This window comes from Protopterus annectens, chromosome 14.part0 (genome assembly GCF_019279795.1).
Source record: "Protopterus annectens isolate FY-2018-M chromosome 14.part0, PAN1.0, whole genome shotgun sequence".
Classification (NCBI taxonomy): Eukaryota; Metazoa; Chordata; order Ceratodontiformes; family Protopteridae; genus Protopterus; species Protopterus annectens.
The window spans coordinates 1,101,023,477-1,101,049,841 of NC_056748.1; the positions used below are offsets into that span (position 1 = coordinate 1,101,023,477).

The following is a 26,365-nucleotide window of genomic DNA, read 5'->3' on the forward strand; positions in this document are numbered from 1 at the left end:
ACTAAAGGCTGACAAATACCACAGTTGTGGTACATAAACAAGCAAGGGGGCACACATTCCTACCCCCTCTGCAGGCAAGCCATGACTTTATGGAACACAGCACTGACCTATCGGGTGCATCTGCAGGCACAATTCCTGCCAGGAAAGAAAAATACTCTGGCAGACTAACCAAGCAGAAATCTCATGGATCCTCACAAATGGAAATTAAATCCGCAGGTCTTCAGCATGATAACAAGGAAATGGGGGTGTCCAGACATAGATCTTTTTGCCTCCCCTCAACTGCCAACTACAGAGATTCTGCACAAGAACATATCACTCACAAGCATGGAAAGTAGATGCTCTATCCTTCATCTGGAAAACACTGACAGTTTATGCCTTTCCTCCACTGCCTCTTCTTCCCAAGGTGCTCCTAAAAGTCAGACGAGAAGCCAAAAATGATTCTGATTGCCCCAGACTGGCCACGCCAGCAATGGTACCCAATCCTAAAGAGCTTGTCTCAGGGACCAGCCTGGCCTTTACCTCAAATACCTCATCTTCTGACTCAACACATTCATATTCTGCACAGTGAACTCAGAACCTTAAATCTGGCTGCATGGCAGATAATATAGCCACTCAGACCACACCTCTCTCTAAAGCTGTTATGGATGTCATTTTAGAAGCCAGGAGGGCCCAGCACTAGGAAATCTTATGCAGAAAAATGGAAGAGATTCTTTGCTTAGAACCAGGCACAAGGACTCGAACCACTTGTTCCAAATATACCTCAGATTTTGCAATACCTTACTGAGATGCTGGACAAAGGCCTATCCTTCTCTATTAAGATCCATGCCTCTGCCATTTCAGCTCATTACAATACAGAACCTCCTATTTTCTCTCATCCACTACTAAGACAGTACCTCAGAGGGGCAAAAAACATAAGACCCCCAAGGAGAGCACCAGTATCTACATGGGACCTCAATTTTGTTTTAGAAAAGCTCACACTGCCTCCTTTTGAGCCAGCCAATACAGCTGATATAAAATTCTTATGGAAAACTGCTGTGCTCCTAGCAATAACTTCAGCAAGAAGAGTCTCAGACTTACAGGCATTAATGGCAGTGGAACCTTTCATCATTTTTCATCAGGACAGGGTTTCTCTAAGGACAAACCCAACATTTATGCCAAAGGTAGTATCCGGTGTGGCTCTTAACCAAACCATTCACTTGCCAACATTTTATCCAAATCCCCAGAATAAAGGGGAGAGACTTCTGCACACTTTGGACATGCACAAAAGCTTTCAGAAAAACTGAGCAACTGTTTGTAGCTTATGCTGCAGGATCACAAGGAAAGCCCATCTCAAAGCAGACTATTTCAAAATGGATAGGACACTGCATTCGTTTCTGCTATTCACAACATGGCAAATCAGTGCCTAAGAGCATTAGGCCACATTCAACCAGAGCAGCAGCCACTTCAGCAGCCTTCCTCAGAGAAGTACCAACCAAAGACATTCTAGAGGCTGCAACCTGGAGTTCAGTTCACACTTTCACCAAGCAGTACCACTTACCTCTCTACTCTAAATCCAGAGCAGGCTTTGCCACTGCAGTTCTGCAGGGCCTTGTAGCCTCTCCTAATCCTATTTAGGCCCAGCCACCCAACCTCAGCTGTGGGATTCAACCCAGCTGTATTGACTGCAACAGTGAAACATGATGAACATAGTACAGTTGTGTACCTACCATAAATGTAGATGTTCGAGTGTATTCACCGTTGCAGTCCAGGTTACCCTCCCACCATCCCCCTTTTCTTGCTGGGACTTTTCTGTACTTCTCTATTCTATACAACCTATGTGGTGTATTTGCTTGTAGATGAAGGAAATGTTTATTTTTGTACATGCATGCTTCTTGGCATAATTTTTTAGCTTACCTATTTGGGGGCACCTGACATCTGGGGCAAGAAAAACCTGAAGAAAATGGCGTCTGCTGCATCTTTTATACCCCTGGTGCACTGACGTCAGGGAAGAGGTGACAGCAACCGACGCTGGACCTAGACTTTAGTATTCTGGCCGACTGCGGGTAGCCTGCCAGCAGGATAACCCAACTGTAATGACTGCAACAGTGAATACACTCTAACATCTACATTTATGGTAGGCACACAGCTGTACTTTTCCTTCTGTTGTAGAGTTAGTTTATGGCTGGGGACCACCAGAGTGGCTTCTTTGTTTTGGAGGAGAGCATCTTGGTTCAATTGGGTATGGCGAGATCCATGCATTTGTGTATGTGTTCGTACAGTGCATTGGTGTATGATTTGGCGGTCATGCAACTATTCTCCATTTGCATGGGTGCAGTGAAGTTAGCCACATCTGTTTTTAGGAGCCTGAAGTTGGCTTTGGAGAAGTTTTTCATGGTGGTTATCTTTTGGGGGGTGGGGGGGGTATATGGATTTCCAAGGTTATTAGTTTGTGGTCATTTTTGACCTGGGGGAGTTGACTATTGATGTAGAGTAGTGGTTGCCCATGTTAGTAATGACCAGGTCAAGGATGTTGGTACCTTTAGTGGGGTTAAGAACGAGCTGTTCCAGGGCACTGGAATTAATGAATTCCAGGAAACGGGCAAGTGTATTGGTACATGAGTAGTTTTCCCAGTTAATGGAGGAGTAGTTTAAGTTGCCCAGTATGAGAGTGTTATATTCTCCAGGGTGCTCAGGAACGTGGAGTGAGTGTCTTGGGACATGGTTGGGGACCTGTAGCAGGCTACGACCTGAATCTCACTGTCTTACCTAATGTTAGCTGCACCTGAAGTATCTCTGATAAGTTATGGTGGGCTACCAGTCTGGAGGTGTGCGCCTCCTTTATGAATATGGAAAGCCACTGCCTTTGAAGCTTCAGTCCAAGTTCTGGGGCCGAAAGGTGTGGAATGAGTGTATAGCCTGGTAGTACAGGGGTGCTTTCTGCTGCGTTGAACCAGGTCTATGTTACAGCACAAATGTCAATGTTCTCCATTTTAAGGAGTGCTTCGAGCGAGTGCATTTTGAGGTTTAGACTTCTAGCGTTGAGCAGCATGATACTCTGCATTTGTTTGTAGCTGTTACGGTGGTAATTAGGTAATTCAAATCCCTTTAACACAGTAAGACTAAGGACCATTAACTAGTTGTCTCACTTGACCTTGTTCTAGGCCTGGCTTGTGGGGAAAGAGCTGGATAAGCTTAGTGGATGCATGTTGAAATTTCAGGGACTCAATCTGCCATCCTTGATTGACAAGAATTATTAGTGTAGATAGGGACGTTACTTCACTGTATGCACTTTTGTTTAACGTACACTGATCTCCAAGTTTGTATATATAAAGTTGCAAGAGGGTGGAGGAACAAAGCTTTCTCCCATTCTGCATGATTGCTATAATGGTGCAATGGTGAATTCTGAAATCAGCCTCCCCACCCCCTTTATTTTTTTCTTTTTTTTTTTTTCTTTTTGCTGAATGACATTCTTTTCAGAGCCAACGTGGCTTCAGGACACTTTTTGTAAAATCCTGACCATGTCATCTGCTTTAAGGTATCACTTGTTCCACTGCAGTTTTGAGCATGCTGTTTGCCTGAGACCACAAATATCCACGGTGGTACAGCGGTAGCGTTACCTCACAGCAAGAGGTTCTCCTGTTCGATTCTCGGCTGGAGTGCATTCTGTGTGGAATCTGCATGTCCTCTCCATGGTCAAGTGGCCTCCGAAAGGCATGCGTGAATGGGTGTGCTTTCACTGAAGGTTGGGCGTCGGGCTGGCAACTCGGCACCATAAAAATCGACTGCCAATCATTAGTGAACCGGCGTTCCGCTGTGATAACCCCTAACCGTGAAAAGCAGAAAAGACAAACAACAAAAAAAGTTTGCCTGAGACCACAGCTTTGTCTGTATCTGTGCAGAATAGCATTGGCTTAGACTGTTTCATCAGAACAGCTTGTCAACATCTTTCATTATTGGGTATTCAAGTTGCAGTTTTGATTTTGCTGATTGGGTTGGGCCACAGGTTCAGGGATGTCTCTGCAGGATGAAATAGCTGATATTGTCTTCCAGGAAGAAGGAATTTGGGAAGATCATCTTGGATACTTTTTGTGGGGAGTGGAACTGTTCTTGAGTCAAGCATTCCCAGGACCTGGTTGGTGGTTTTAGGGCCTTATTTCTGTACAGGCCTTTTAATCAGCCAGCCCCCTCTAGTCCTTCTGTCTGTTATAGTTGTCTCAACAGAAACAACACAAATGTACCATAGTTGTAATCCCTTTAGTACCAGCAAAGCTGTTCAGATTAATGGAGAGAAGGGATTGTGAACATGTTTTTGTGGAGAATGTTTGTTAGACGATTTTGGAAATTCCCTGTGGAGTACCTTGACAGAAATGTTGGTGGAACAAATGGTACTGTCTAAGGAAATTATTGATGTTATGTAGTCCTGTCTCGCCTACTTTCTTACCCGTGGGTTCGGAGCCGAATATCTGCTCCGACTCTGCCTAACTTTTGTAGCTCGAAGTCTTCTATTGGCTGGGCTAAGCAGGTATCCCATGGTGCACTGTTCCATATCCCCAGATCTCGTTTGCCACTCGTGTAGCTCGGACGTGGTCTCGCTCTTGGCTGTGGCTAAGTACTTTTTTTCTTGTCTTGAGAGAAAATTTTTGTTCTTAAACAAAAAGCTATTTTCATAGCTATTGTCTTTAGTGTTTAGGTTTTTGGTAGTGTGCTTGTTTTGTGGTATTCCGATAACTGTTCCCTTTGGCTAGGCCTGTTTCAGTTAGAGGACCTAGTCCTTTCGTCCTGTCTGTTTGTCAAACCGTTTAAGTTAGAGGTTTGATTGCTGTTCTCCAACCCTTGTAGTCATTAACCGTTTTAGTTAGAGGTTTTTGACATAGTTGGTCTCGGTGTATGTCTCTAGTTTGTGTGTACTATTTCAACTTATAACTGATTCCCGTGTTTTTGTGGTGGTGAGTGTCTGTGAGTTTTTTCTTGTCAGACTTTCTCTTAGGTTGTGTTGTTGGTGTTTCTTGTGAAATATGTCCAAAGATTCCAAATAGCACAAACCTTCGGGTTTCAAAAAGTGCTCTAAATGTAGGTACAAAATGTCTATCAACGATGGGCATTCTATTTGTGTCTGTTGCCTGGGAGCCATTCATCTGCAGGAGTCCTGCAGTTTTTGCCATGCGTTCAGTCCCAGAGTGCTCCAAGAGAGAAAGAATAAGCTGATCCTAAAGGGACTCTTGAAACCCTCTTTCGAAGAGGCCTTGGATTCTTCTCCCAGTGCTAAGTCTAAGTCATCAAAGTCTAAAAAGAGATCTCTGGCTTTGCCAGCTTCATCGGATCCTCCGGAGAAAGTCACAGAAATTGCATCGACCTCCTCGGCTCCACTGTCCTCTGGGCCATAGGAGGTGTCGGTGTTGATGGAACCGGCGTCTGCTCCTATTATATTGGAACCTCTTCGGAGCTGATCTCCCAGTCTCGCACCAGTCTCTCCTGAGAGGAGATCTCGATCTCCCTCCCTGTTCTCCAAATTCGCCAGAACCCTTTCGGATGTGGATGTTGATAGGGTGGTCCAGAGGCTCCTCCAGTCACTGGTTTTGGCAAAATTGGCTCTGGCCCAGTCTGCTCTGGAGCCCGTCCCGACCCCTGCTTCGATCATTCCTCCTCTGAGCGCATCTCTGTCTTTGGAGCTGGAGTGTTCAGCACCGTGTGATGTTCCTAGTCCAGTTCCGATGGCCACTCCGGCTCCATGGGCACCGACATCGGCTCCGACCCCGTCGGCTCTGTCCTCTGGGTTTGGGACTCTGGATTCTTCAGTCGGGCCCAAGGGGGACATATCGGGATATATTTTTGTTCAGAGTCTCCCTCTCGATGCCTTGGCTCAGGGAATTCCGACTCCCGTCATGGTCTCTGAGGCTGGCTGGTCCTCGGACTTGGGGGGGACCAGCCTTCGAGGCCATGCGGACTGCGCTGGCTAGATCGTCGGCTACATCAGGCGGATCGTCGGCTACATCAGGCGGATCGGTCACTCTGTCCCCCACCACTCTGGTGAGAGCCTTTGATCACCACTTATCCATGAACAGCAGAGCACCAAGGCCTAGGGATACCCCCACGAGTGGTCCCCAACTTTCTGAGGGCCTTTCAGAGTTCGTGCCTGAGGAGCCCCCTAGAAAGAAAACGTGCAAGAGGAAGCATATAGACTCCCAGGATGAGTCCCTCACCTCTGATACTGACCTCGAGGAATCGGAGGGGTCCCCCCAAATCATCCTCTGATGATGTTTCCTTCTCCGACATCCTGGAGATACTGAAGCAAAGAGGTGAGTGGCCGTCCAAAGCCCCTTCCGAGGAGGAGCAGTCGGTCTTCCTTAAGGCCTTTGGTGCTCAGCCCTCCACCTCCTGGGTTGTCCCCACCCTTTGTTGAGCTCCTTGATTTAATCTGTCCAAGGGTGTGGGAAAATCCTGATTCTGTGGAGCCTGTACCCAGGCATCCCAACAAGTTTCTTTATGCTCCCCAGGGTAAGGAGTTCTTGTCCAAAGGAGTCCCTGTAGAGGCCATGGTGGTGGCGGTGGCCACTCAGAAGGAAGTAGCAGAGACCTCTTCCTCCGTCCATCCTCCTAACAAGGTGTCTAGGACCATGGACCTGTACGGGAAGCGTACCCTCTTGTCAGCAACCTTTACCTTACGGTCGTTGAACTATCTGTCTCATTTCACTCTGCTCCAGAGAGATCTCCTCAAGGAGTTAGGAGATTCTCTTGTGGGTAACGTCCCTGAGGCGGTGGCCCAGACGGTTAACGCCCAGGTGTCTACCCTCAATTCCATTGTCAACTCCTCCATGTGGCTCATTTCGTATGCAGCCAAGGGAGCGAGTAGGGCAGCAAGCTCAGGAGTCACCCTTAGAAGGTAAGCCTGGCTGCGCCTGTATCACTTCGCGGAGACCTTCAAGTCTTCCTTCACTGACGCCCCCTTTGATGGTTCTTCTTTGTTCGGAACCAAAGTTAGACACCCTCACCTGGTGCGAGCAAGAGGGAAAGACCCTGTCTCCCATAGGGGTCCATTTTTCCCTTCTTTCTAGGCCTTACCCCAAGGCCCAGCGGGGTGGGAAGATGTTTTTCAAGAAATCGCAGAGGTTTTTTCCTGCTGCACAAGGTGAAGTCCCCCTCCAGTGGCAGAGGAGGGGGGAGGTTATTCAGGGAGACACTGCCCTAGAGGCAGAGGGGGACCCCGCAATTCTGGAGACCGTGATTCCTTTTGCGGCTCTCCCTCCTCTCGTTCCTGAGGGAGTGCCCGGCTGTGCTTATCTGGAGCCAGTCAGGGGTCGAGTTTCTTTATATCCAGAAGCCTGGGAAAGCATCACTCAGGACTGGTGGGTATTACGAATAATTTCCGGAGGTTACCTCATTCCGTTTACATCAGACCCCCCATCAATCAGAAAAATCCCAGATGTTCCACCCAGTCAAAGAGATCAAGCAGCCTCAGAGGTTTCAAAGCTGCTAAGAAAAGGAGCCATCCAGAGTGTCCCCTCAGACCAAATCGGATCAGGGACTTACTCAAGATTCTTTTTGGTGCCGAAAAGAACAGGGGACCTGAGACGCATATTAGATCTCAGTCAACTGAACAACTATGTACAGAAGTCCAAGTTCTGTATGGTCACACTACAATCGATTCTCCCATTGTTGGGAGAGGGGAGGTATGAATGTGCTCCATCGACCTCAAGAATGCTTACTACCATGTAAAGATGGACAGGGCATCCAGGAGTCGCCTACATTTCCGGCTGGGAGCCAGTCATTTCCAGCTTCGAGCACTGCCCTTTTGTCTCACCACAGCCCTCAGGGTGTTCACCAAGTGTATGGCAGTGGTGACGGCTCACTTGAGATGTCGGGGATTCCAAGTGTTTCCTTACCGCCCCCACCAGGCATCAACTAGTCCAAACCAGGGATGCTACCATCACTCTGTCAACAGTTGGGCATAACACTAAATTGTGAAAAATCTGCTTTGTTGCCCTCGCAGCGTGTCACCTTTTTAGGTGCAGAATTAGACACCATTCAAATGCGAGCGTTTTTTACCACAGGAGAGGATCAGAGTCTTACAACAACAAATACACATCCTGATGCCCCTGAGGAAAGCGAAGGCAAGATGGGTTCTCCAACTCCTGGGGACCATGGCAGCAACAATTATGTTGGTCCCCCTAGCGAGATTGCACATGAGACTTCTCCAGTGGCTTCTCTTTGTTCAATGGTCTCTCCAAAAATTTCCACTTTCTCACCCCATTTTACTCACGGACAGATGCAAACAGGACCTCAGTTGGTGGCTTTGCACCAAAAATTTGGACGGGGGAAGGCCCTTCGTTCCACCCATCCCGGTTACCACAGTGACCACGGACGCCTCCCAGATGGGGGGGGGGCATTATCTTGGCAGGACAGTCCAGGGCACGTGGCAAGATCACGAGATACATCTGCATATCAACGTCCTACAGATGAGAGCAGTGCTACTTGCGTTGCAGGCACTTCAGAGCTTTCTACCTCTAGGGACGATTGCAATACACTTGGACAAAATGTCAGTAGTGTGGTATCTAAACAAGCAAGGGGGAACCAGGTCTTGCCCCCTGTGCAGAGAGGCCATGCGAGTGTGGCAGTGGGCAGTAACTTCCCAACGTTTTCTGGTGGCAATGCGCATTCTGGGGAAGTCCAGTGTGATTGTGGACAAGCTAAGCAGAGCTATTCTGATGTCATACGAATGGTCCCTGAATCGTCTAATTGCAGAACAAATCTTCAGCAGATGGGGTCAGCCTTGCTGCGAACTTTTTGCCAGCCCCCTCAATGCCAAATGCAGCAACTACTTCATGCTGATCCCTACCACAGGGGGAGTCACCCAGGGACGCTCTGGTTCACGACTGGCCCTCCGGTCTTCTTTATGCTTTCCTTCTGTTTCCCTTGCTGTCAAAGGTGATTCAGAAAGCGCAATCCTTGGGAAGCAGAATGATTCTGATTGCTCCACACTGGCTTCGTCAAGTCTGGTTCCCTTTTCTTCAACCATGCGTTCTGGACACTCCTTGGATTCTGGACCCTCAACTAGATTTACTGACACGTCGGGACAGTTCCACCCCTCTCTGATGACCCTCCAGTTGACAGCCTGGCTACTCCACTTCTGTCATTAGTTAGGCTTCATAAATTTTCACCGGAAGTGGTTCACATTTTATCTTCCTCTCATAAGCCATCTACTAGGAAGATTTATTCCAGCAAATGGAAGAGGTTTTCTGTTTGGGCGCATACCCATGGAATTGATCCTTGCACAGCTCCAGTTGCTTCAGTCTTGGAGCTTTTGTCTATGCTTTTCCATCAGGGTTCCGCATCATCTACCGTCAAAGTTCAATTGGCTGCAATCTCTAATTTTCATGTGGCTAATGAGCTTAGTCTCATGGCTCATAGACTCTGCAAGGCTTTCCTGAAGGGTACTTGTTACTCCGTCCCCCAGTCTCCGAACCTATCATGCCCTGGGATCTCAATTTTGTTCTACAAGCCCTTACTTCACCACCTTTCGAGCCTGCAGCTACCTGTGAATTGAAATTCTTGACCTGGAAAACAGCCTTCTTAACAGCAATCACTTCAGCAAGGCGAGTTTCAGAATTCAAGCCCTCTCTATCAAACCTCCATAATCTTCCATAAGGACAGGGTTTCTCTTAGACCAAACCCTTCTTTTCTTCCTAAAGTGGCTTCCATGTCTAATCTTAATCAATCCATTGAGTTGCCTGTATTCTTTCCTCAATTTTCAAACAAGGCAGAATTTAAATTTCATCAATTGGATGTACACAGACGGTTACGTTTCTATCTGCACCGAACAAAAGATATCCGGAGGTCGGATCAACTATTTGTCTCCTTTTCGGAAAACAAAATTGGGTCCCCGGTCTCCAAGGTCACCATATCCAGATGGATATCTAGTTGCATCTCTTTCGCCTACCAAGCGGGAGGAAAAGATCTGCCATTTCCGGTCAAGGCTCACTCTACTCAGGCTGTTTCTACATCTACAGCCTATCAGGCCAGATTGTCAATGGATGATATATGTGCTGCAGCTACTTGGGCTTCTCCTCACACATTTGTTTCTCATTACAAATTGGACGTGGTTTCTAGGGGCAGGTCGTCCTTTGGTTCCACAGTACTCTGGAGTATTTTCCTATGAGCCACCCAGGATGTAGGTGCTAGGGACGCTGTCCCACGGGTAAGAATGTAGGTGAGATAGGACTACATAACATCAGGAAGTTATGTACTCACCATAACGTTCGATGTATGTAGTCCATCTCGCCTCACATTCTTACTTACCCGCCCACCTTCCCCCTTCCTGGAGAATCTGGAGGTTAGGTTTTTATTTACGGAGTTCCCTTTACTTTAGCTTATTCTTTTTCTCTGGATGTTGTGTATGCATGAGGTATGAATGAGTATTGCAGCAAACTAGATCTGGGGATATGGAGCAGTGCACCATGGGATACTTGCTTAGCCCAGCCAATAGAAGACTTCGAGCTAGAAATGTTTGGCCGAGTCGGAGCCGATATTCGGCTCTGAACCCACAGATAAGAATGTGAGACGAGATGGACTACTTGCATGGAACGTTATGGTGAGTACATAACTTCCTGTTTTGAGCTGGGATATAGGATTTGAATTACCTAGGTATAGTAAAGCTTTACTAAGTTTAATGCTGCTGTTGGCCAAAAAAGCAGTTACTATAATATGGAAATCCAAATCTAAACAGGCTATGATGGAAGTATTGAATGTTATATATGAGATAAAAAAAAATTGAAGTTAGGATTATTGGAAAAGGGAAGGTGCAAATTTCATGGAAATGGAATTTGAGAGAAGAAAAGGAAATGAGATGAATGTTCAGAAGGGTGACCTGAAGTTAACAGAAGGTAGGACCTGAGCAACTTAAGTGATGGAGTGTATGAAAACTGTTAAAAGGAAAGTGTAATGCAAGATGATGGTAACTTTTGGGGATTGTTGTAAGTGAGCTCATGTTGCAACTGGAATGGTACTTTAACAATTGAAAAAATTGTGTGCTTTTGTGCCCCAAAAATGATGGCACAGATATAGTACCAGTGACATGGTGAAAGAAAGATGTGTCCAGGAAATCTACTTCCCTTGAAGATAACTGATACGGCAAGTACTTGCTTATATTGGCCTATTTCTGTTTAACTTAAGGACCGTATTTCTTTAAATATGCATATTTTTCTCTTTTCAGACTAAAGCCAACTTGGTTACTCCTAGAAATGGAGAACCACTCATTGCAGCTATTCAGGATTTCCTGACAGGTAGGTTTGTTGCACAATGTTATGCTTAAGAATTGTATGTGTTTAACAGCCGAAGGTTTGTTGCATCTCCAAACTGAGTTTGGCAGTACAGTTTTTAATTTTACGTAATCCTAGTTTATAGAAAGGACTTGATAGACAAGATTTTCCATTTTCTGTGTTGACCCATGAACCCTGATCTTTATAAAGATTTGTACATTCCAACATACAGTCTGGTCCACTGTTCAAAATATCACCTTTAGGTATCATTAGGTGAAATTCTAGGATTGCATTGACAGCAGGTACTGACTGCTTTTTATTTCTGTTGTGCCTTCTGCTGAATAGCATGCATAGTAGGTGTTTGGACGTCTGTGATCCTACATATTGCAAGAATTCCCTCACGTGTGTCATGATCTGTTGCCGAATAGGCTGACTTGAAACATTGACTGCCTTACTGCCAGGCACTGGTCCGTAACCAGATTAATTGCCGAAGAGGTAAAACAGATTTTTTCCTAACTTTTTTGAGACACCCACCAAGTTTCCCCTGCTTGTTCCTATCAGTCTATGCTCCTGATCTCCTCAAACACTAGGGTTCATACCCCACTTGTAGTCTTTCATCAGGAAATCCCCCCTTAGGAAGGAAGCCTTTGGGCTTAGCATGAGGATGTGGATTGCTACTAGACCAGGAGAATTAGGCTATCGCAATGCTGGGTGAGGGATTTCACTCCTTGACCATTCCCTTTTCCATGCCAGAATGTGCATTCAAGTGAGGGATACATGCTTAGTCAGCTAGCCTTTGATGGGAGTACAGGAGCGCACACACAGGGTGCATGGTCCATATCATTGTCTCAAGTGGAGGTAGACAGACCCCACGGAGTACTGGCTTCAAGGGGGCAGGGCTGTCCTGCTAGGTTATATCACATGACAGTGAGTGATGCCCCCTCGCTGACACCCATTACATGTTTAATCCTGGGCAGGTTACTGGGCATGAGTAGTGTGTATTAAGATCACAAAAACAGAAAAAAAATATCCTTGATGGCTGCTGAAAAGATGGCCACTTCTTGTTTGGCTTTTGCCCATGAATGTTGAAGGAATGGGTCAGTAAACCACTGGAGGTGTCTACTAATGGTCAGCAAGCAGCAAGAGGAAAATAATGAATAGCTCTAGTAGATTAAATAGCTGTAAGCTGTTTTCCTGTTGAATATGATATGAATTTTTTCTGTATTACCCTGTAACTGCTAATTAATATCTGGGCCCATCTTTAATGAGTTTACAATAAGGTTCTGTTCCAGTTTTTCATTCCTAAATGGATGCTCTTGTACTCAGGGGGCAGGAATTCTCTGCATGTGTGACATATTACTGCTCTGCAAAATGATGCTTTGTCCCCCTAAGCCATTTTTTTTCCTGCTACTGCACATATTTATAAATCTGATAAAGACTTGCATTTGGTGCCTAAAAACTTATTTTCTAACTCCTTGTGGCTAATAAATAAGAAAGACTTGCATCAGCATTTTGTACCACCATGGAGAGTGCTAAAAATGGAATTGTCTTCCCTACGTGTGGCTTAAGCATAGGAACCAGAAGAAATTACCTTCCATGGACCTCTGGGATCTGGTTGGCATGCTTGGCAGATCCCTTGTGATTTTCTGTAGATCATTGAGCACTGTGTAAGTGCTAGAAAACTGGAAAATTAGTAAGCAGGGTACTGTTGTATCATTAGGAGGGGCAGGAAGAATTTAGGGAAGTGTAGGTCTGCTAGGCATTAGTTTGACATGGAAAATCACAGAGAGAATCCTTAAGGAAAGGCTGGTTGCTTCCAGTGGTACAGCAGTCTCCAAGACAACAGCCAGCATGAGGTTCCTGTCTAGAAGAAGCTAGTAAGCAACCTGATCTAGTTTTATGAGTGGAAGACAGAGACATGGGAGTAAAAGTAAGTCTGGTTTATGTGGCTTTTTACCAAGGCCTTTGACTGAGCCCTGCACAGATGGCTGCTGGGTGTACTGGAGAAGGGTAGGGGATAGAATTGACAGTGGAAACTGAACTGGTGAATGATCACTCTGTAGGAACCAGGGATATGGTTTCTGAGTCAATGTCAGGAATCAGAAAGTGACCACTGGATTACCACAGGAGGGGACAGTCCTGGGTCCAGTACTCTTAATTGTTTGTTTTAGACTTAGCTATGGAAACAGGAAATGCAGTTAACCTCTGTACCGGTATCAGAAAGTTAGGTGAAGCAGTGGAGCATGAGGACAAGAAGAGTTTAGACAGTGACTTGGGAAGGCTGATCCAAGTGGGTTGAATAGTGGCTGATGTTCTTTACAGATAAATACAGAATACTGGACCTGCTGGTCCAACAGTCATAGTGTGAATTGTCAAACAGTTTGAATCTAACTAATGGGAAAGAGGAAATTATTGTGTAGTATAGATTACACTTAGGCTGAACTATTAAGAGCTGATTGAGAGGGTGTTGTAAACAGCCAACACAATGGTATATCTTCTGAAACATACTCCTGTAAAGAGGAGGCAGTGCTTCTCATCAAGCAAGTCCTGGTCAGACAACATTATGTATAGTCTCTGCAGCTATGGAGACTATGCATAAAATAGTGCATCAGTCGTCTGTAGTGACTCCAGAAGCAAGCATCCAAAAGTGTGCTTGAGTTACAAAGGTGGTGATGATTTTGTCCAAGGCAACAAGTAGATAGCTGCCAGTGAGTGGTGTCTTTAAGTATATTATGTACTGGAAGCACACTTAGTGTGTTCTTCTTTGGATGAGATGTTAAACTGAGGTCCCTTCTGCTTGAGCTGGTGGTAGCTCAAGTTGGATGTAAAAGATCCCATGGCAGCTGTTGAAAAGAGTAGGGGAAATCCCCTGAGTCTCTGGCCAAATTTCCCCTTATAGTGCAAATACCACCTTTGGTCTCGCCTGAACAGAGGCCAGTCGCTTAGTGGTACTAACTGGCCAACCAAGGATAAATAAAATATGTATATTATCTGCTTATAATCTTACTATTTGCTGATTCTCTTTGGGGCTTATCTTGTATTAATATAGCAGCTTTATTAGCTTTGTGGTCATTTTTTGAGCTTGGATCTGGAATATTGCTTTGAACTGGCATTTTTCTACAGCTTATTTGTTGCTGGGGAGCACCTGACCTTACCATGGTGGTAGCATATTTCATGGAAGGTATCTGTGGGCTAAGTCTCGTGTGCATTTTTCCATTGTGGCTGCCTCAAGAATGGTCGTTTTGTCATTGGGAAGTCATACTCTTGAGTATCTGCTAAGGAGATTATTCTTCATTAACTTCTATGATTCTGGCACTCCACACAGGTTAAGCTTGGTAAATAAAACTTTGCCAGAACACTCCTGTACGTCTTTCTTCCTCCCCATGATATCCTACACCTCTTTTCCATTTCTGGTTTCTTCTCACTACTAAAGGTTTTCACTTGAATTTCAAAGAGTACCAGTCAATTTATTCTCACTTTTCTGGGTTTGTTTGCCTACAAGTTGATGACCTTATTCTCCTTTGTGTTTGGCACCCTTTTGCAGTGTTTCAAAACTTTTTTTTTTCTTTTTTTCAGTTGAGCTTCTCCTCCTGCTGCTAAGGCGTTGATGTAATACCAGTATACTGAGACTTCTTTCTCCCTTGGTTGATTTTTGAGCTTTGGTTCTTTGCCATTACACTCCATTCCTCTAACAAGCAAGACTTCAGCAATGCAGATGTTCTTCGTGTTTCACTGTTTCGCAGCCCCTGATGCCCGCTTCTGTGGATTTGCAGGCTGCTACCAAGACCATTTCGGAGTCTGGTATGCCGTGAGACTTCTTTGACTAAGGTTCCTGCGGATGTCTCTACCTTGATGGGTCCGGAGCCGCTGAGCAGGCACCGGCTTCTAAGGAAGTACTTTGCACTACCGATACTCAACACAAACCGACTTTTGCATCTTCAGCTCTTTCAAAAACAACAGAGTTTCTAAGGCCCAGAGTATGAACTATGCCCAAATAAACAGCGACCCAAGCTCAGGCACCTGCTTCCTTGCCTCAGTCTCAAATGCTTAAAATGGCAGAAGACCTTATGCTTATTAGGAGAAGCCAACCTACCCCTTCCAAAAGAAAGAGACTTGTCCCCAGTAGTTTTATCTGAACAGGAGTCCGATGACTCTGATGCTTCTGAGTATGAAGACATGCAACCCCTCTGTGCTTATGAGGATTCTGATGCAGAGGAATCCATTCCTTCTGCCTCTCCACCAGAGTTTTTTTTATTTGGTGAAACCCTTAATACTTTAAGGGAGCATTTCCAATGGGAATGTCAGGACTATCTGCAGTCAAAAAAGAGATTCTGGGAATAATTAGATGTACCACAGCACAGACCCTTGGCCATTCCTCCTGTCCTGGATGTTGTTGATGTTTTTATGGAATCCAGTTTGACTCCTGACACCCTTCCTCCTGCCCCAGGAAATCTGACAGGTGCTACAGAGTCCCTGACTCTCTCAAATTCCTTTTCAAAAATCCTACTACTGACCCAGAGGTCATCTCTCAAGGACTTAAGGAATTAAAACAACCTCAGCTAAGAATCCCACCCCCTCAGGCAGGGATTCCCGAGCTTTAGACGGGGTAAACAAGTGTACACATTTGCTATTCTTAGTATTAGAGCACTAAATTGTCAGTTCTACGTGCTGAAATAGCAGCAGTATATCATGGAAGTCCTCAAACAAAAAATATCTTCCTTTCCTGCTTGTGCAGAAAATAAAGAATTACAAGAGCTTATGCATTCTGCAAGCCAAGTTACTAAGCACACCTTGCAATGTGGCTTTGACGCCCTAGAAGCATCTTGCAGGGCAGCAGTCACTGGTTCTGTCCTTGGAAGGCATGCTTGGCTTAAGGAACAGACCATGTCAAATGAGAATTATTTGACGCACCATTGAACAAAGACAATTTGTTTGGCCCCAAGGCAGAAGATGTTTTAAAGATGGAAGAAAAAGCTAAATCTATGCAGACAGACTTTTCACAGGTGCAGTCTCCGAGGTTCAGTAGGCATTGCCCCTCCAAGCACTGGTCCTTTCCGGCCCCCTCCAGGCCACCTCAGCCCAGACCCAGGGGAGGCAGACCTCCCAGACAGCAGCCCCAGGGAGTGCAGAGATCTAAGCAATGGAGATGTTCTTAGTGTTTCACTATTGCAGTCATCACACTTGGGTTATCGGCTTGCAGGTATCCCTCAGTCGGCCCGAATACCAGAGTCTTGGGATTTCTGCATTGGAGGCTGTCGCCTCTTCCATGACATCAGGTCATCAGGGTTATAAAACATGCAGCCGATGCCATTACATAAGCTTTTCTTGCTGTGCGGAAGCCCAAAGCAGTAGTTCGCAAGTGCCGGTCGGCTGCTACCTGAAATTTTAATTTTTCGAGTTTCAAACCTGAAGTCTTCTAAAGCCAAGTACCCCGTTGGGGATCCTTTTTTCTTGCTCTAACTGATGTCAGAAAAAGTTAACAATTGTCTTGCCTGTGGAAAGCAAATACCTCACAGACATTTTCATTCTTACTGCTGTGAGATTTGAAATATTCTGCTTTCAGCAGTGAACAAGTTAAAAATGGCTTTCAGTGGATTTGTCTGAAAATGTAAAATAAATACTCTGCTTTTCAGTGTGGTACAAAGTGCACTTTATTTAAACTCTTGGCAAAAGCATATAGCTTGGAATTCGTTAGAAGTCAGAAGTAAAATATTTTATCTTTATAAACTATGCAGTTTGTGAAATTTATTATCTACGAGCAGGTCAAGATGACCTCTTCTATGCAGCTGTGTCTTGTCAACAGGACATGCAAGATGAGAGCAAGGCCAGGGAGTTATTCTTCAGGAATTGAATTTTGAAATATGGGAAAAAACTGTCAGCAGACCAGCTTCAAAGGAAAGACTTATTATTCTGGCAAATTCTCTAAACAGCTGATGCAGGCAAGAAAGAGGCTATTAAAACTGGATGACTTCTTTTGTATGAGAGACATTTGATTCTTACAGTTATGATGCTGTAAGCTGAAGTACGGTTTTGTTACATGTGTATCTTTCATTGTTATACTAGATGTTTAATTCATATGCAGTAAAAAATGTCATATCAGATTGAACCGGCTCAGTTGCCTTCATTGAGTAATGGTACATACTACCTTTTAGTGCAGTAACGTACATTTTACTGTGGCGAGCCAGCCCGGCCAGTTCGAACAAATCAGGGAGGTGTGATCTGCAGAGGTGCCCCTCTCAGTGCACCATTCCTGCACAGTTCTTCTTTTGAGTCGACTCTCTTTTTCTTCTCCTTCGTCCATTGCCTAGCGTATGAAAACACTGCGGTGCAGTGCAGGGCAGTACGGTAATTCTTCAGACAGTTGGTGAAATACGAGGTGTGGGTCATACTGCCTGACCTAACATCACCAGCATCTAGTGACTGACAGCAGAGAATTCTTTCACAACTGATCTTGTCAAGACTGGCCATCTTGTCCTGAACATTTGTGGTAAAGATTTTCTTCTGTTTTTCTTTTAACAATGAATGCAATTCATGAAAATGCTATGAAGTGCAATAAGTATTTTACTGTTAATGTATCTCAATCATATGGAGATGGTAAGACAGAAGTGTCACAGAATGTACAAAAATGTTTCATTTAAATGTTGCTTTTTGCATGCCTTGTCATAAACGTATATTACAAAACCTGGAACACAACCAGGATAAAGTAATACTTGAAGCACAGACAATGGTTCCTGATGTTCTTAGTCTCACATTGCTGCAGTCATAACCTGTGGGTAGTCCGCTGTCCTCGATCGGCCCGAATACCAAAGAGCTGGGCTGGCGTCGGTCATTGTCGCCTGGAGTTGACGTCAGTACGTAGTAGTACTTAAGCGCATGACCAACGCCATATCCTCAGTCTTTCTTGCCGCGTGGTCCGAAGCAGAAGCAACGTTTGCAAGTGCCGTTCGGCGTTCTGAAATTGTCTTTTTTTTTCGAGTTTCAGACCGAAGACCAAGTTGGGCTAAGTACCCCCTTGGGGAAATCTTTGTCTTTTTCTTGCCTCAGTTTCCGGATGTCAGAAAAAGTTAATAATTGCATTTCTTGTGGGAAACAGATACCTCATAGGGATTATCACTCTTTCTGTATTCCTTGCTTGGGGCCTGAGCACGACGTGGTCGGGTGTCGCTTTTGTGCTAGATTTAATAAGCGCACCATTAAAAGGAGATTAGACTGTGCCAGACTTGTTTTTGGTAAAAGGTGCAACTATAACATGCCGTCGGATCCTCCGACGCCCGCTACCGCTAAAAAGCGCAAAGATAAATCTTTGAAGTCTAAACCGGACGAGTCATCCGTTGCGGACGCCGGTTCTACGGAGCCTCCGGTTGAATCTGTGGATCCTGCCGAGGGTTCGGCTGAACGGCTGAATCCCAGGGGGAACCTTTACTTTTGCAGGAGTTGGCCTCTCAGGATTTAGGCCTAGCTGAGGGTGCTTCTCAGGTGTCTGTAGTTCCATCTTTACAGAAGGTTATTAGGCCTTCTACTTCAGTGGCTAAAGGCCATGCTAAGGCCAAACCTTGTCTTGTTGGCCCTGGTCATGGTTCTAGCTCTCCAGCCCCTGTTCCTAAAAAACATATGTTGAAAATGGCGGAGGACTTGATTACTTTGATCAGGGGTTCTATGCCCCCCCCCCAGAGAAAAGGCCTAGGGTGGAGGCAGATTTAAAGGGAATGGATCATTCCTCTGACTACTCTGATTCCTCAGCTGAGGAAATTCAGGATTTCCCTTCTTATTCAGACTCGGATGCAGAGGATTCCTGTCCTTCTGCTTCTCCTCCAGAGGATTTTTCTTTTTCTGAGACTTTACATTCCATGAGGGAACATTTTAAGTGGGAAGGCCAGGATTTTTCAGATTCTCGGAAGAGGCTTAGGGAATTTTTGTTTCTGCCACAACATAGGCCCTTGGCTATTCCTCCTGTGTTAGACGTTGTTCAGGATGTTTTTTATGAATCTTCCCTTAATCCTGATTCTTTGCCTCCTGCCCCTGTTAAGCCAGACAGATATTATAGAGTTCCAGAAGCACATAAGTATTTGTATAAGAGTCCTAGAGCTGATCCAGAAACTATTATTCAAGGTCCGAAGGGTATTAGGGCTTCTGTGGTTAAGAATCCAGTTCCTTTGGATAAAGATTCTAGAGCTTTAGATAGGTGGGGGAAAAAAAGTGTACACCTCCTCTACGTTAGCTATGAGGGTGTTGAATTGCCAATTTCATATGCTGAAGTATCAGAACTTTTTGTTGGGTCAATTGAAATCTAAGGTGGATGCTTTATCTGAAGGTATAGAGTGTAAGGAGCTCCAGGAGTTGGTTCATGCATCAGATCAAGTTGGCAAGCATTCTTTACAGTGTGGTTTCGATGCTCTTCAGGCTACATCCAGGGTGGCTGCTACAGGTTCAGTTATTCGTAGACATGCCTGGCTTAAGGATCAAAATTTGTCAGAGCATGTTAAGGCTCGGATTTTGGATGCTCCTCTTCAATCGGAAGTACTTTTTGGTCCTCCTGTGGAATCAGTTTTGAAAAAGATGGAAGATAAGGCTAAGTCTATGCAGGCGGTCAAAGATTTTATGCAGGTGCAGCCCCCTAAGTTTAGTAGGAATTGGCCTGCTAGAGGATGTTCTTATCCTTCTTCGGATTATCAGTCTAAGGGCAGGTCTAGACATGGTAGAGGCAGAGCCCACTCTCAGGGTTCTTTCAGACCTAGGACTTGGAGTTCTCCTGCACAGTCTTCTGGTGAGGGCAGGGGTCAGCCTTTTCGTAAACAGACCCAATGACCTGTATCTTCCGCTGCCAGACCCTTCTTTACTGGCAGCTCCTCTAGGAGGAAAGTTGGGACTTTTCAAACAAAACTGGCATTTGGTCACCCAGGACAAATGGGTGTTGGATATAATAAATCACGGGTACAAGTTTTATTTTCACACTTTTCCTCCTTTCAAAGGCATGCCGGATGTGCCTCCTCAGCAAAGGATGGAGGCTCAGGAGCAAATTTCTTTACTTTTGCAGATGGGGGCAATTCAGGTGGTCCCTCCGTCAGAAGTAGGCCTAGGTTTTTATTCCCGTCTATTCCTAGTGCCAAAGAAAGGAAACACTTGGAGGCCAATTCTGGATTTGTCGATTCTCAATACCTACCTAGACATTCCAAAGTTCAAGATGTTAACATTACAACAACTTCTGCCTATGCTAGGCAAAGATCACTGGATGGTAACCCTGGATCTCAGAGGCCTATCTTCACATCCCTATCAGAACCAGCTGCAGGAGATTCCTGAGATTCCGGGCTGGTACTTCTCATTATCAGTTCTCTGCATTGCCCTTTGGTTTATCTACTGCGCCCAGAGTATTCACAAAAGTTCTGGCTCCTGTAATTGCCTTCCTCAGACAGAGAGGAATACAAATTTATCCTTATCTGGATGATTGCCTGATTCTTGCTCAAAACAAGGACAAGTTACTACAACATCTCCAGTATGTAATGGCAGTTTTAAGGTGCCTAGGGTATTCTGTGAACGAAATAAAGTCCAGTCTAGTGCCCTCTCAGGACATGTGCTTTCTGGGTGTGAGACTGAATACAGCTTCTCAGATGGCATTTCTGACCCCGGACAAACAAAGAACTCTTCCTCTGTACTTCCAGCAGTTATCAGTAATGTCCAGGCTGACTGCAAGGACAGTCCTTCAAGCCTTGGGGTTCATGGCATCTTGCATTCTAGTACTTCCCAATGCCAAACTGCATATGAGGAAGCTACAATGGTATCTCAAAAGTGTGTGGACTCAACACTGCCATGATTTGGACACTGTCATTCGGATTATACCGTGCATCCAGAAGGAATTCTTGTGGTGGGCTCAGGAATGTCACCTAAACAAGGGACTCTCTGTGATCTGACCAGAGGCGAGTCAGATCCTAACGACGGATGCCTCGGACTTGGCTTGGGGAGCACACTTCAATGGAAAATGGATACAAGACACGTGGCCTCCCAAACTACTACATTTGCATATCAACATGAAGGAGATGTTAGCAGTCCAATTTGCCTTGATAGCCTTCAAGGACCTACTTCAGCTGGGACAGGTGTTGATTCAAACAGACAACACAACAGTCATGTGGTACATCAACAAGCAGGGGGGAACCCATTCCTACCCTCTTTGCAGACAAGCAATGATTTTGTGGGAGACTGCTTTGAGTTTGCACATCAATCTTCAAGCATGGTTTCTGCCAGGAGCACAGAACTCCCTAGCAGATGTATTGAGCAGGCAAATTGTGGATCCCCACGAGTGGAAACTGGACCCTCAGGTATTCAAACAGTTGACCGTGGCTTGGGGAGCTCCAGACATAGATCTGTTCGCTTCTCCACTGAATTTCCAACTGCCAAAATTTTGCACAAAGTTGTTCCACCCAAATGCTTGGAAAGTGGATGCTCTATCTTTCAGTTGGAACAACCTTCACGTTTATGCTTTTCCCCCTCTGCCTCTTCTTCCCAAGGTACTCTTGAAAGCCAGGCAGGACAAGCCTTGCATGATTTTAATAGCACCAGATTGGCCACGTCAGCATTGGTATCCTCTGCTGAGGAGTTTAATTCAGGAGCCTCCTTGGCCTTTGCCACAGGTTCCTCATTTGTTGTCCCAGTCAAACAATCATTTTCTCAATGTTCGGGTGCAGTCCCTGCATCTAACAGCCTGTCGTATCCTGTAATGGAGCCGGTGGGGTCTCAGCTTCCTCAACAGGTTTTAGATGTCATTTTGGAAGCCAGGCGGCCTAGTACTAGAAAAGTTTATGCTGATAAATGGAAGAGATTTTTTCTTTGGAGCACAGCAATGGGCTTTGATGTTTCAGTGCCTAATTTGAGTTTTGCACTGCAGTATCTTACTGAAGTACTGGACAAGGGTTTGTCATTCTCTTCTGTGAAGGTTCATGCTGCAGCCATTTCTGCTCACTATGATTGTGACCCTCCTTTATTTTCTCACCCTTTTGTTCAAACAATTTCTTAGAGGGGCAAAGAATATAAGACCCCCACGTAGAGCTCCTACTCCTTCCTGGGATCTCAATTTTGTGTTGGAGAAGCTTACTTTACCTCCTTTTGAACCTGCAGCTTCGTCTGAATTGAAGTTTTTGTCTTGGAAGACTGCTTTTTTGTTGGCCATTACTTCTGCTAGGAGGGTATCTGAATTGCAGGCACTCATGGCAGTTGAACCCTTTCTGATATTCCATAAGGATAGAGTTTCTTTGCGAACTAACCCTACTTTTATGCCTAAAGTGATTTCTAATGTGGCCTTGAACCAGTCTATTCATTTGCCTACTTTTTATGCTGATCCCCAAAATAAGGGGGAAAAAAGTCTTGCATTCTTTGGATATCCACAGTTGCGTTATTATTTGAGCAGAACTAAAGAGTTCAGACAGACTCAACCGTTATTTGTTTCTTTTGCTTTGGGTTCACAAGGGAAAGCTGTTTCAAAGCAGACTATTTCTAAGTGGATTGGTCAATGTATTGCTTTTTGTTGTTCTCATCATGGGAAGGATGTTCCTGCTGGGATCAGGCCTCATTCTACTAGGGCTACTGCCACATCTACTGCTTTTTTGAGGGGGGTAGCTACTAAGGATATTTTGGAGGCAGCTACTTGGAGTTCAGTACACACTTTTACTAAGCATTACCATCTCCCTCTTTATTCCAAGTCCAGGGCTGGGTTTGCCACTGCAGTTTTACAGGGCATGTTAGCAGCTCCTAATGCTACTTAGTTTGCCAGCCTCCCTTTTCCTTTGCTTGGGGATTCTACCTACAGGTTATGACTGCAGCAATGTGAGACAAAGAACATAGTACAGTTTTGTACCTACCATAAATGTAGATGTTCGAGGATCTACATTGCTGCAGTCCAATTATCCCTCCCTCCTTCCCCTCTATAGTTTGTGGTTGGGTGTTTACTATTTTGGCTCTGGCCTTATTTCATTTTTAGGCCTTCTGACATCTGTGGCAAGAAAGACTGAGGATATGGCGTCGGTCATGCACTTAAGTACTACTACGTACTGACGTCAGCTCCAGGCGACAATGACCGACGCCAGCCCAGCTCTTTGGTATTCGGGCCGATCGAGGACAGCGGACTACCCACAGGTTATGACTGCAGCAATGTAGATCCTCGAACATCTACATTTATGGTAGGTACAAAACTGTACTTTTCTATATGTCAAAGTTTGTACTTTACAATCTGATTACCAGGAGTTTATCTTGACTTCATGGGTCACTTTCATATTTACTGTGATAAATGCAATGCATCTGGTAAATTGCATGTTGACACTGCTAAATGTACAAAAAAAAAATCTGTTTTTGAAAGTCTCACAGATTAAAATTAAGACACAAAGTGTTAGTGAGCAAGGCAGTAAAGCTGTTTGTATAATAAAGGGTTAACTGTCCGTTTGCAGTAAACATATGACAGGCAACTGGCTGATACACAGCATGACGTAATTGTTGCAAGAGAAGAGACTAACGCATTACAAGTTCAATTACAGACACAAGACTCTGAGGCTGCTAAAAGCAGCACATTTAACTAATGTTAAAAACTCTCCCCAAATGGGATGAACAGAAGGGTATTTTAAATAACATGATTACATTTGAAGCTTGGTTTCTTAAAACTGTAGGCACTGTATGCAATGATACACTTGAGTGTTGCTTCTGGAATTTTATTCCTCAGCGTTTCATGGCTTATATGCAGCAAAAGTGGCATAAAAGCACTGCACATTACAAAACTGTTCTAAAATCAAATGAGAGTGAACGCAGTCAACACATGCCACCACAAGACTGACATGCATGTATTTTCTTTTTATCTACTGTGAAGCAAAAGGCAAATGACAGCAAATGTAAATATATGTGTTTTAAGCATGCGTTAGTTAAGTCAGTATCTCTTTTGTTTTCTACAATATTTTGTAATCTTACGATAGCATAAAAATAGTAAAGACTCTAGCAAAAACAGTATTCAAAAGCAGTATTATGCATAGTTAAGCAAGTTGAAGTTACAAGTATATTAACGAATGACTGAGGGTATGATTAAGTGCTGGAGTTATGGGTTAAGCGTCTATAATGCGCAGAAAGAAAAAAAAAAAAAAAGTATGTAAGCTCAAATCTTTCCAGGCTGGAATGGGTCATTACAAGGAATGTTGCATAACATAAAATGTTACTGGTACTAAAATTTATAAGGTCAAGGAAACAAGACTGGTTGCCAGGCCAAATGGCTTAACAAAAATCCTGTTTGGTAATTGTAATAAGATGTCATACTTATGCACAAATGTCATTAATAATCTGTTTGCACGTAGATACTGCTACGAGTACAGTCAGTACATGGGCTATGGTATGCAATTAAAATGTGCAGGTCCCTTTACAAAAAGGGAGGGTAGGTAACGGCCAGATGGCAAGCGTACACTAATTGTGTCTGAAACAAAAAACGGCATTTAGCTGAAGTGATACAAGTCCTTCAAACACTGCAGGAGGCAATTTTTAAGGTTAAAAATGAAAAGGTACAATTCATGTCATGACATGCTTTCTAGCCAGAAAGAATTACCCTTTCTGGAGTGGAGACCAAAGAAAAATATAGCTTTTTGTAATTTAAAGGCAACATTGGCCAAGGCTGCAAAACTAGTAGCTCCAAGTTTAACACAACCCTTTGTGTTACAGGCAGCAGCTGGACCCTACACACACTGTTGTGCTCTTACAGGAGTGGCATCTAGGCTCTGATGCTAAAATGAAAAAGACTACGCCCTACTACATTCTTCAGTAGAAAAATGGCACATGTTGAGAGGGGATATCACCCATGCATTCAGCAACTTTTGGCCAGTTACTGTGGTTTAAAACAAACTAAAATACTTAACAGCTTTTTCCAAAGACATTATAGTACAGACAACATATTATGCCATGCAGGCTTTGGTAAATAAGACTCAGTTAAATAAACTAATTGATGATGTCAGTCAAGCAGTGTTTTGCAAAATGGTTGGCATTATGTAATGTCAAGCAAATTACAGTAAAGGCAGGAGATAAGTATTACTTATCTAATTTCATGGAATATGAAGGAAATTTTTTTCAGACAGTGCATACATAGTTTATTATCTGCAGCTGCATATGCCTACATGGGCAAGGAGAGGGTTTGTTGATAATACGGGCAAACCGCTCAAGCATGCTTCTGTGTTAGACTATTTGAAATTTAGTCCATAGTCAGTCCCTTGTGAGTTACTGTAGTATTTTAAAAGTAAAAGCTCATCAAAAAGCTACAAATGAGAATTTTTCAGTTAAATAACTATGCAGATCAGATGGCAAAAAAGGCAGCCAGGGAAGAAATGCAGTTGTATCCTACAGAACACCTTTCTGGAGTACCAGATAAAACCACTGCAGAACATGCCATACAGACATTTTCAGCTCAGAATTTGCAACACAATTTGCTGCATATCCAAACAAAGTTTGGACTAAAGAAAGAATTATAGAAATGTACTCTTGTAGGAGACACAGTACAAGGCAATATTATGCAAAATGTTTTGAAGACGGTTCTAGTCTTTCTTAAATTCCAAATTCCGTACCAACAGGCACGATAGTGAAGTTTCATCATCAGGTAATGGGGCATTTGGGCACACAAGTTGTGCCCTATTGAACACGTACTGGCATCCACAACTAAAGAAAATCTGCGATTTAGTGCATACTGAATGCTTAATATGTTTGCAGGTTAATGCTCAATTGAAAAAGCCTCCGTTACTAAAGGCAACTCCAGCGGATGGACCTCGGTATGCCATCCAAATTGACTTTGCAGGTACATTACCCCCAGCTAAAGATGGGTACAAGTTGTGTCTTTTGGCTTTTCCCGGTTAGGGGTCACCACAGTGGAAATCCGGTCTGCTAATGATTGGCAGTAGATTTTTACGTGCCGAGTTGCCGGCCCTGATGCACAACCTTCAATGAAAGTACGCCCATTCAAGCATGGCTCTACACAGAAGACGCTTTAGCTGAGAATCGAACAGGATACAGTCTTTCTGTGAGGCGACAAAGCTACCGCAGCACCACCACTGCAGATGGGTACAAGTATATGTACTAATACCACAGTCATTGCAGGCAGCATACATTAGGCATATGTTCTATCAGTATTAACAGGT

At 44.4% G+C, this 26,365-nt stretch overlaps 1 protein-coding gene across 1 annotated transcript in view; it reads left to right on the forward strand.

The window, feature by feature from the left end:
- Nucleotides 1–26,365, forward strand: part of POLR3A (RNA polymerase III subunit A) — a 1,593,947-nt gene that overhangs the window by 738,059 nt on the left and 829,523 nt on the right. The window contains exon 12 of the mRNA XM_044055661.1: nucleotides 11,186–11,255. Coding sequence (XP_043911596.1) covers nucleotides 11,186–11,255 — 70 coding nt within the window. The remainder of the gene's footprint in view (nucleotides 1–11,185; nucleotides 11,256–26,365) is intronic.